This window comes from Solenopsis invicta, chromosome 13 (assembly GCF_016802725.1).
Source record: "Solenopsis invicta isolate M01_SB chromosome 13, UNIL_Sinv_3.0, whole genome shotgun sequence".
In the NCBI taxonomy this organism is placed as follows: domain Eukaryota; kingdom Metazoa; phylum Arthropoda; class Insecta; order Hymenoptera; family Formicidae; genus Solenopsis; species Solenopsis invicta.
The window spans coordinates 79,798-92,010 of record NC_052676.1 but is presented as its reverse complement, the minus strand read 5'-3'; the positions used below and the strand labels follow the sequence as shown (position 1 = coordinate 92,010).

The 12,213-nt window shown below is 33.4% G+C and overlaps 1 protein-coding gene across 2 annotated transcripts; it reads right to left on the bottom strand.

Moving 5' to 3' along the window:
* Positions 1-656: 656 nt before the first annotated feature.
* Positions 657-9,552, bottom strand: LOC105207011. Of its 2 annotated transcripts, none has more exons than XM_026140301.2 (4): positions 9,452-9,552; positions 4,344-4,580; positions 3,164-3,550; positions 657-1,826 (listed from the first exon to the last, which is right to left on the bottom strand). In XM_026140301.2, the coding sequence occupies exons 1-4, from the start codon at positions 9,482-9,484 to the stop codon at positions 1,242-1,244; spliced, it is 1,242 nt and encodes a 413-aa protein (XP_025996086.1). In that variant the 5' UTR covers positions 9,485-9,552; the 3' UTR covers positions 657-1,241. The 2 variants fall into 2 exon arrangements, with proteins under 2 accessions (XP_025996086.1, XP_025996088.1); XM_026140303.2 differs by having other exon boundaries at positions 8,027-9,495.
* Between the last annotated feature and the right edge of the window lie 2,661 nt (positions 9,553-12,213).

The window sequence follows — 12,213 nt, the reverse complement described above, 5'->3', positions numbered from 1 at the left end:
CGATTGAAAACCATCGCATTACGGTGTACTTTTTAATAGAAGCGTAAAACGCGTGTGATCCCACAATTGCAGGCTAGAAGTCTTTTTTCAGTAGATGCTTCCTCAACACAGACTCAAAGGAGTGTGTTGTAAAAAGCCCCCTCAATGTCCATGAAGGCATAGAGGACTATTTCTTTAGCTTCTATCGTTCCTTCCAAACTTCGTACTAAATAATGTAAGGCGGTAATGGTTGATTCTGTGACCTTTTGGTAGGCAGGTTGATTCTTAATTGTTAAGTGTAGAATGGATCAGTTCTTTATATTTCTTAAGTACTGACCCAGTGCCTTTTCATCATCAGCTGTTACTGCATAGTGGAAACGAATGCTAAACAGTAGGTCTAATATTTTTTCTGTACTATCCGTAAATTCGCTTTTCACAAAGAGTCTAAATGATTTGAATGGTCCTACAATCAATAAGATATCTTATGATTTATATGATATCTTATGATTTATTTAACGATATTCCATTCTTCTTTCAAGATATCCCGATTGGTATTGGAATATCCGTGGAATCGTATATTGGTTAAATTAATGTGGGATAATTTGGAATATTTCCAGGATAAAGTATACTGTGGTGGTACCACTAAAAAAGATCGGTTAATAATCGGAAAAGTATGATGTACAAATGAAAGCTTTATTGTACACCAAGCGCATAAAAGAAATGATATGGAAATATGTTATAAACGAATGAATTTTCTCAATACGATATAAGGTTTGCTCTAAACAAGTTTTCGGTATTGCTGCCACTAGTTAGTGCGGGGATACAGCATCTCCGTGTACGCAAGCAATAAATGATCATTACTAAAACTATCACAGGATATCTATGTGAAATTGCACAATTATATAAACTTAATATAATATAGAATATTAAATAATTATGTAAGTTTGTAATATTTTATCAAAATGTATCTCCTAATTAATCCCGAACTTAACTTACAATTAGTCCAAACCTTTTTCAAATAAGAAATTGGGATGCGATCAATCGCAATGTCCATTAAGTCTATAATTAATATGGTCAAATAATAAGGCATTTCTAAATCTTCCAAAGAGGCTAGATGACGAAAAAAATAAAATAAAGAAAATATTGGAAGAATCTTTACTTGTAAAATATTCGAAATAAAATTAGTAAAAAAGATTTTTTTAATGACAAAATAATTCGGTTTCTGAAGGATTAATTACAATATGCTGAATATTCTTCAAGTTTCAGCCATAACTAATAGTGTAGCCCATAGACAGCATTAGTGTCTCTTTGATCGCCGGATGCAGTTGACGTTCGATGTATCTAGTCAACGCTTGGCTAGCACTTTGCAAAAATACATCTTCCATCTCTCTCGTAATATACTCTTTAGATTGCCAACTCCTGTTGGGATCCTCCGAGTTCACGGAAAACAGGTTGTCGAGATTGTCATCTATTACGAGTTCTCTCGTCTCTCGTGATGCATTTTGTGGTGAATCCTCGTTTTGAAAATCATTGGTTAGATTAAGAATTTTAGTGAAATTCGCAGGCTTCTCCATTGATTTGCGCCTATTTATTAGAGAATCAACAAAGTCCCGCGACGTGATAATCATTGCGGTACGCGCCATTGAGCGTTTACGACGTGATGACGATTTGGTGATCCACGAATTCTTTCTCCATACACCGAAATTCGTCTCGGGTGCATGCAAGTAACGCGGATGTCGACTGTCGTTCGGTATAACGATATCCATTTCTTTGGTGTTGCCCGCCAATTGTCTTGGTTCCGCAGCATCGTACTTGTCATTCAAAGATAACGACAGCATCGGTGTTACCTATAAAACAAGTAAAAAAATGATGTAACAGAAAGTGTTCACAAACATTAAACTTATTACATAGAAAAAATGATTCGATAAAGTATACAAAAGTTAGGCCTGATATAGATTTAAAGATAATTATGTTAATTGAAATTAAAATAATTACTAGAATACTCAACTTAACGATAATGATGCAAAGAGTTTTGGCTATCTAAATCTACCGAATTTCTGTATTGCGGTTGACCACAGAGGTTGTTGCAACTATTGAAGCCGGCGAGGCCAGTCCACCAACTTGACATGGGGGGGAGGGGAGGGCGTCCAGCGCACTAGTTGGCCGTCCTCCCCCTGGCCTCGCCGAGAAGGGGGAGAGTGGGGAGCTTAACGTTCCCCCTACTCCCCCCCACGGGAAGAAGAAAAACCCGGGGCTCTCCGGCGGGGGCCGGATCCCCGGTTAATACCCCCAAACAAACAGGGGAAGAGGCGGGGGGGATGGTGTCCCCCTCCCCCAACCTGAGGCAGATTTGGCCTTAGCCCTCCCGGAGGCCCCACCACCAGGGTGCCTCCGGCGAGCTGAGTGGGCCATCGGCCGAGCGAGTCCGGGGGGCTCCGGAAGTATGCTGCACGCGTTTCCGGAGCCCCCCAACAAGGACCAGGGTAGGACACCCGGAGGGGTTTTAGTGGGTAGGCCCCCGCCGGCACGTCGCCGGCTTGGGAGAGTCCCACATAACCACCAGGCCTCCCCCGGGGCCTGGGGTATGCGTTAACGCATTTCCCCTCCGTAAAAAAAAAAAAAAAAAAAGTTGCAACTATACATCAACAAACAAAGTTGACAATGTAAATGTATTTCTTAATGAAATAAGGTCTATCTGGAGGATAGATCTTTAAAAATATCAATTTTTTGTTTTTAAAACACATTACTGGTACGTAATGTGGTTAATTGCAACAAAAATTCGGGATGGATCAGGTTATACCAGAAACCCTTTTGGGTTTCTCCCGTAGAGAAGGCGGAGATCTTTCGAGTGAACCGTACTTTACTAATAAATACACATTTACATTGAAAATAAATTTGATGTAGGTATATCTCGAAAACTATACGAAACCACTGATTAATTTGTAAGGAAAATTTTGATCAGTATACATATTAACACCTCTTATTATAATAAATGTCAAAGTTAAGATCATTAGCGCGGTGTCTCCTCATTTAACTAATTACCGCATATTTCTTTTTTATTTTAAAATTGTTTCATTTTGTTAAATTATTAAAATAAAGATAATTTACAAACGTTTTTTAATTACATCCATATGGCATCTTTTTTGGAAAATATAATTTTTCAAATATTTAGTTTAATTATTACCTTTTTGACGTTAGGTAGGTGATATGGCGGCCATTTATCCTGCCGTTTGATTTGCTTGTCAATACGTGTAGATCGGCAATCGTACGCGTAGATCGACGCGAATCTGGGCTCCAGAAAGCTAGATTCTGTACGTATACGCATCTGGCCGCGTCCACGGGCGATTGGACTGGTGAGAAAATCTATTCCTGCGCGTCTCAGTCGCAACGTCATTCTGCAAGATTCAGCGGAAAGTAGGGCATGTTGATTTTGCGGCATTAAGGACACCATCCCGGACACCGAAAGATCGTTGAATACGACGCGTGTCTTCAGAGAATTATGATCGGGATCGTACACACATTGTTCTACTCGTGCCCAGTGACCTCCGGACTCCTTTGTGTTCTCCGAGAGCTGTGAAATGGCACAGGTCTTAATCGACAATCATTAATCGTTCAATTATTATTTAACTTTTTACAAATGATTGTCTTGTTAAACATTCTTGTAAGAAAAATTTCATATATGACTTCTGGATAGAAACATACAAGATTTTAATTGTAAGAGTATATCGCATATGATACCTAAATAGGTAAAATTTACCTTTCTCGTATGACTCATTACTTTGGGGCGGTGCAACTTAAAAGCAGGAAAAAAATATTTTACAAATGTCTTTAAAACCATTCCATAATTTTTAAAAACGTTTTAAAGAACATGAAAAATAATGACACGAGTCCTCTTTTTTCATTAAAAAAATATTTTTATTGTAATATTGTAAAAAATGTTTCCTTAACATTAAATAAAGTGAGAAAAAAAAGTTTTTTTAAAATAAAAAAAAAACAAATTTTTCTTCTTCTGTACAACTAGTCACTATGCTAAAATTATATTATATTCATAGTTTTCAAGTGAATCATTCATTCAAATCTAAATTGCTACTAATCGCTTGATTTTTGCGATTTCTGATGATTGATACAGCAATTTGATAATAATAAAATCATATTTAATGTCTAACAAACTATCAGAAATTCTTGTTCTTGTGCTTAAAAAAAAAAATTAATTTTTGTTGAGCAATATAACATCAAATATAAATTTTGAATAAAACTTTTGAATATAAATCAAATGCTTTTAATAGAAAGAAATGAAATCCTTTTTATGTAAAGTAAATCCGAAAGAAAAATATAACAATCTTGATGTTTGGAGAGAATTTTACCTTTACGGTCATACGGGAAACAGACATTTCCAGAGGGACGGAGTGTAGTTCACGCTGATACAATGTTCCGGTCTCCTCTTCGTCCAATTTGTTTCTTCTAGTGGAATCTCTGTGCAATGCGTCCAAAGCACGTTCCAATCGTCCACTGCATGCATCCCAGTCTCTAATACCGGTATACGCTAAACTAATCGACAAGAGCTCAAATAACCAAATTGCCAGCTGTCTGAACTGCATTACCTGCGACAAATGTAATAATTCTATCCATTAGGTATGCGATAAAAGAAAATTTACTAATTAAAGTACTTGATGTCAATATCTAGCTCAAATCTAGCGAAAGCAATAACATAAAAGGGTATCGAACATGTAACTTTTTCTCTAGGGCAAAAAGGTGAAAAATTATCGTGATTGATACCAAGGTCAATTAGCGAGCAAACGATTTTATTAAAATATCATTAATAGTTTATTGAATTGCAATAGGACGTTTCGATTATACTTAACCATCTTCAGCTAAATTTCAAACAAATTTCAAGTTTATCTTTACGCAATATAATTGATAAATAAAATGAAATAAATTAAACATAAATTAAAAATAGAACGTATTAAATAAGTCACATTAAAGGTTTAACACAAAAAATACAATACATAATATTAAGAATGAAAACGATAAAGTCAAAATGTAAAATTAACGTCAATGAAAAAATTATGTCCTCCATATATGTCAGAATTCCCTTCGGAATTCCCGAATAAATCCGTCTAAATAAATCCGTTTTTTCGTTCCAAAGCGAGAAAAACTTACAATAGTCAGCCAATTGAATTTTGTTATCCTTCTGTGTTATATGTAAAATTTATTTACACCCATTTCTTTAAGCATGAAGGCTAAAATGGTATATATAAATTAAGTATCCAAAAATATGAAATCTCAAAATTTACTAAATTACAGCCAGTAATCAAGACCATAAGTTTTTAATTTTTCGTAATTGATTGTCAGTGATAATAAAGAATAATGACACAAAAAAGAATACTTAGTATGTCGTTTTGTAATTAACGACATATTAATCAAATTCTTTTATTTTGACTCATACAATAACGACTACGGATTCACGTGCATCCGCCTATGTCGCGCCATTAAAATATCTCTCAAGGCATATCCTGTAGAAACTCGGTGAACTCGAGGCGCCGAAACAGAGCATGAAAGCGTCTCCATTCTGCTTGTCGCCAACAACAATCGAATTGTGTGAAACTAGGAAGTAAGCATGATCTTTTGGGTGGCTTATTAACGTTAATTATAGTACTCGACGACGCGATGTAAATTTATAAATCTATTAACGTCATCTTTGATATAACCAGTTCTTTGGAAAAGCAGAATAAAGAAATCGATAAGAGATTTAATTAATGGAAATATTTTTAATTTGATTGAAATTCTCTCTCTCTCTCTCTCTCAATTAATAAAATTTTTGTTTAGCAAAAAAGCTCATATATATAGTTAAATATAAATATTTATAATTATATATATTTAAAAAAATATGACTAATATACATATATTCTTTTTCTTTAATATTCATGTTTATATAAATATAGAAAAAATAAAAAGAATAATTAAAAAATTAGAAAAATAATTTCTGTATTGCTTTTTTTTACAAAAAAATAAAATTGCGGTTGCATTAAACAATGTTCTATACATAATTACATATATATTTTTATACAATATTATCATTACTATATACATTAATACATTATTATATAATTATAGATGTAAGTAGTTTTCTTACTTTCTTACTTTTTGTTTTTAAAAAAGATAATGCAAAAATTATCATTCTAATTATTTTTTAATTCTTATTATTTTACATACGAATAGAGATTACACAAGAAAAAGGAAACATGGACATAATTTATATTCACACACACACACACACACACACACACACACACACACACACACACACACACACACACACACACACACGCACGCACGCGCACACACACACACACACACAATGTATATATTTACAATAATGATATCTTTACATCAACGGGAAATGTATAAACACATTTAAATATCAAGGAGGCTATATAATATACTATATAATATACAATCTAAAGCAGATCTTTGTGCTTAATAATTATCTAGATGAATTTACATTTACACAACATTTTCCGTGTGATATTACATTTCTTGGTTCTTCCTAAAATATCTATGTTTTAAAGTCCGACAAAGCATGCGGAGTGCAGTTTAAGGAATCTTATAAATGTTTATAAATTTATCTATGCGATAATTGTTCAGCATAGAGATCTGCTTTAGTTCGTGTATAGTTTTCATGTTATTTAAATGTATTTATTTATACATAATTATATACACATTTTTCTTATCAGGGTATTATACAGCTAAATTAAAAATTTGAAAATCTAACACTCAGAATACAGATATTTAATTTTTTAATTAACTAATTGTCTTATATTATTATCGTAATTTTTTAATTGACTAATTGTCTTATATTACTATCATATAACGTGTGCGTCGTGCATATTACTGTTATTTACCACTTATATAGACGAATTAAGTTGCAAGATTCTACGATGTTGCTATGGCGAAATTGCATTGTTCGCTCTTGTATGCTAATGCAGAATCTAACTTCATTCATCCCGCCGTCATTCTCGCGCTCCGTTAATCATTTTGGCCGCGTTCAACAGATATTTGCGCAGCGGTTAGGCAATTCACTTCTCTAACTTTTCATTGGACTACTACCCGAAACATTATAAGAAGTCTAATATGTACGGGATTTTATATGGTTCATGTATAGCAGTCTTTATTAATGTATCCATTTGATATCATACATCATTGCGAGAATTTTTGTTGTTTAAAATATAAATAATCCTGTAAACTTGAAAAGATTTCTTTATCAAGTTTATATGTCTTGATTTAATTATTATACATTTCTTCACAAGAAAGATTACTAATTTATATCATTTTATTTGATCTATATATATATATATTTTTTTAAAACCCAGGGAGAAATAACATATAATAAACGTCTAATAGACGTTTATTAAATATCTATTAGATGTCATCGACGTCAATCCGATTTGTTTGTTCTCTCTAGGAAATAAAAGTTAAAGTAAGTTTAAAATAGATTCTGAGTTTAAAATAGATTCTTCAAAAAGCGAATTGTTATTAAACAATATTTTTTCTTTTTAACGCTTCCTAAAAGCACAGATCTTCCAGAGACGTCCATGGGACGTCCATAAGACGTCCGCATGTACCTGGGACATCCCTGGATAAAGTGTGCTGTTAGGGGCTACTATTCACAAATTTCCAAGTAAATGTTAACATGAAATAAATGTAAGTTTTTTTGATAAGAAGTTCTAAATGTTTTCTTTTCAAGCAAAAAGACAGGAAGAAAAAATATTGAAAAACTCTTATCACAATATCTATATCTATATCTATCTATATATATATATATATATATATATATATATAATATTTAAATTATCTAAAAATAAAATTTGACCAAATTTTTAAAAGCTGAAATTGTTCTTGCGCTGTTTAGTCTCTGTATCAAGAGATATATTTTTACTCATATTTTTGTCGCGTTAATTACTACAGCGCGTATACTTTCACTATACAGACATTTGAATTTGCATTTCGTTAAAATCTGTAATTAAAAAAAAAAAAATCATGCACTTACTTCGCAGAATATTTAGAGTACTTTCGTCTTTCGACGATGACAGATATGTCAGCTGGTGCTCGTGGTAACTCACGCAAAATCGCTCGCACCTTTTCACTCCAAGACACAGAAGAACAATGAAAGTGCTGCTACACGCGTACCTCTCGGACACGCATCGCGGCGATTTCCCGCTGGAGCTATCCTTTCCTCTTGGTAAGCCGCGTTGCACGCTATTACTGCGTCCAGTGAGAGACACACGAGGTAAAAGGTAAAATGGGCTTTGAATACTCGAATGTAGGACGAGTTACTACACTTTATAAATTCTTATTAGTAGGTAGAATACATACAAGACTATTAAGATCCATTCTAAACCTATAATTTAGCAAAATTCTGTTAATATAATTTAACATGTTCTGTGTTATATAAAAGATATATATTTTATATTTAAAAAATAAAAAAAATACATTTATAATTAAATTGTACATCTAGAACAAATAGAATCACTATGAATCCTGCAATGAGATAAATTAATAGGGCACGAATTAATTTTACAAATAGAAACATCATGTATGCAAAATTAAATAAATGTTTTGAATATATTTCTAATTTAAAGGAAACTCCATATGGAAACATGCTCATTAATTCTCGTAGAAATGCTAGATTTTTAGGTTCTTGTGTTTCAATTAAATGTTTAATGGGATTATGCTTTGCGAAAAACCAAATTCTTTGTTATAATATATTTGCACTTTCAAATTAAGTCAAGATCATTTAGAACTTATGTTTAGTATTATAAGACAGCAATTTAGATGCAATAATAACCCTCAGTTTAAAGCAATTTCAAAGTGCAATAAAAAAAATTTTGCTTCATATGGAATTAAAAGAAGATTCATCTAGAAACTGTATTTCATTATCATATATAAGTATATTTCACTTCTTGATTAAATTTAATTACGACAGTAAATAAAACCGCCAATAATGGAAAATAGACATTAATAACTGATGCATCAAATTGTGATAATAAAAACTAGAAATATATGATATTGCTTTGTATTGTAATAAAAATAACTCGCACCTAATTACGAAATGCTCCCGCAGTATTATATCATACATATCAGGTATTGCAGTACGTTTTTTAACAAAAAAAAATTTTGAACAATGTGTTGACGCTTTGACAGAACTTCAGCTAAATTCTTACGACCATGATTTGATTTCCATAAAAAATAAAGGAGGCTTATTATTTCCTTCAAAAGATGCAATATTTATGTGTGAGGTTTATGAGAAACTTATACAAATAGCTATTCTGAAATTTATATCGGCTGATCGGCTATCGAAAGTTCATCGGCTGAGCACGAGGTCTAACTTCTTCTTCTTCTTCTTCTTCTTTAGGAGGCCCTAGATATCAGACTACAGAACCAGAGTAGTCTAAGTACCAAAGGTCTAACTTACCTCAGGTAATACGATACAGCGTTGAGTTGTCATAAATCATAAAGGTAGTACTAGAGAGAGTTACGCTCAACATTTTTCGTCCCTAGTGGAACCTAGAGTCCCTAGAAGTAGAGTCTGGTCAATCTTCTAGTTCGATTAAAAATGGCGTGTTAGTTACTATAGTTACAACATAAAACAACAACTCGATTTATAAAATTTCAACTAAAGCCTGCCGCAGACGATACGTTTTTTCTTACTGGATTTCTAATTGGATTTTCTTACTTGCTACCGTACGGGCAATGGTACTGGCAGTGCTACTGGCCGTGGCTTCACACGGTGCAAGTTTTCGTACGGGCTAAGCAACTGAAATTTGTTTCATAGAAGCGGCACGCTTAAATATGGATGAGATAGATGAGATGGATGAAATTATTGCAACAGTTGTACATTGTCGTAAAATTGCATTATTTTTAATTATTGAAAAATTGCGACAACGAAATAAATATCGCCGACGTTTATGGAGTCGACAGTCAATACATTTTTAATGCCTTAGGGCCAGTTTCACAACTTAGTTTAACCGGAGTTTAAACCTTTAAACTTGGTTTACGGTAAATATTGTGTCCCACAACTGTCTTAAACCTCGGTTAACGTTGTTAAACTGCGGTTAAAGTTGAACGGCGAAATTCGGGCGTTTAAGGTAGATAACCGAGGTTTAATACTGCAGCGCCACTGCTTTCAGTAATCTTTCGAGTATTGTACTTCATGGCTGATATCTTCACGGAATTGTAAAAAGGTTATGTTGCAAGATATGGCTCTGGAATATATGTTATCGTCATCTGACGATGAAGATTTTGTGCAAATAATAAATCGACGCCCGAGAATAATTAGAAGACGACCGTCATATTTTGAAGAATTTGATGACATTGATTTTTATGCTCGATTTCGCTTAACCAAGGAATCTGTTACTGCAGTCTTAAGAAAAAATCAAAGAAGAAATTTCTTATAAAACAGAACAGTAAAAATAGTTTTGTAATATTATTAAATTAGTACTTATAGATTACATACTATAATTACGATGACCATATATGTGTTTTTCCAAAGAACAGTTTTTTTTTATTTCGAGTGGCTGTCTTTTAGATTTATTTATTTTTTTCAAAACTCAATTTTGTCTTTCGTTCTAATCTGTTGTTCTTTATTTTATGAGAAATTTTTTTCTAATTAGTGTTCCAATGTTTAATGTACTTAATAAAGTGTAAATTTTTACAGTAACAATTGAATTTAATTGTTTAGTTCAAACTGATTTGGAAACATGTAAGAAGAAAACTTCAAAACTTTTAAATTTGTTCATTATTTTTTGCCTTGGTGTATAGAACCTGTAATATCTCATTCCCTACTCTTCGATAACAACCAATCACACTACTTGTTCTAGAAGAAAGATAAGTCTGTTGAAGTTTCTTCGCATAGATTATAGGTTTACGTAACCTAGAGTTAAAATCTGGTTGTGAATCGCGATAGAAGTTTAACCGTGGCGTTAAACTTGACGGTAGTTCAACTAAGCTTGGGTTAAACCCAAAGTTGTGAAACTGGGCCTTACTTTTACTGTGTTTATTATGTAATTTGGTGTGTTTATCGCATATAAACATGGTTCTTATTAGTAGGCCTTTATTAAACATAAAATACTTTCTTTGGACTATTTTGAAGTCTTTTCATTTCTGCACGATGTTATGTTTGCGAAGTGAATTCACGTTTGAACTTTGACAACACTTCGACAGTATAACCAGGGGGTCTATCATGTAACATTTCCCCTAGGGCGGAAACGTGAAAAGTGAAAAGTTTCACGTGAACTGCACGATCATGTACACCCAAGGACTTTGATTCTGTCCATGGGGAAATTTTTCATACTGAGAAGTCGTTATTTTTCTACATACTTACACTTCATGATTAACGTAACGACCAATAAGCTCTAGTCGTTTCATTAATCATGAACTGCGAGTATGTAGAAAGTGGTGACTTCTCAGTTTGGAAAATTTCCCCATGGACAGAATCAAACCGTTTGTTTTCTGTTCCTGAACTCTCTAAATAAGTGTACACTTAAAATGAAATAGATAGATGTTTCAAAGTTAGCGAAAGCAAGAAGGAACGTTCCAGTGCAGTCTAGTGCAGGAATAGAAAACAAGCTTAAAGTCCTTGGGTGTACACCCAAGGATTTTGATTCTGTCCATGGGGAAATTTTTCAAACTAAAAAGTCGCTATTTTTCTACATACTTACAGTTCATGATTAATGAAACAACTAGAGCTTATTGGTTGTTACGTTAATCATGAACTGCGAGTATGTAGAAAGTGGTGACTTCTTAGTTTGGAAAATTTCCCCATGGACAGAATCAAAGTCCTTGGGTGTACACCCAAGGACTTTGATTCTGTCCATGGGGAAATTTTCTAAACTGAGAAGTCGCTATCTTTCTACATACTTACACTTCATGATTAACGTAACGACCAATAAACTCTAGTCGTTTCATTAATCATGAACTGCGAGTATGTAGAAAGTGGTGACTTCTCAGTTTGGAAAATTTCCCCATGGACAGAATCAAAGTCCTTGGGTGCGTGAGCTTTATGTGTTTGTATGTTTATCATTATGTGCACTTGAACGTGTTGTATGCTGTTATCGCATTGGCTAAAGAGGATTAAACAGGGATCCGTATTGGTGCTGCCATTTTAGGTGCACAATAACGTGCATCCAATCACGTGGAACCCCGAGATGTCCAGGGGGTCGATCATGAAACTTTTTC

Excerpts from the sequence above, each read along its gene's own strand:
- LOC105207011 (XM_026140301.2), bottom strand. The coding sequence starts at position 9,484 with ATGACAACTCAACGCTGTATCGTATTACCTGAG. Across the intron at positions 4,581-9,451 it reads GCTGTATCGTATTACCTGAG|GTAATGCAGTTCAGACAGCT; the intron begins GTAAGTTAGACC and ends CATTTGTCGCAG. Across the intron at positions 3,551-4,343 it reads TTTCCCGTATGACCGTAAAG|CTCTCGGAGAACACAAAGGA; the intron begins GTAAAATTCTCT and ends GCCATTTCACAG.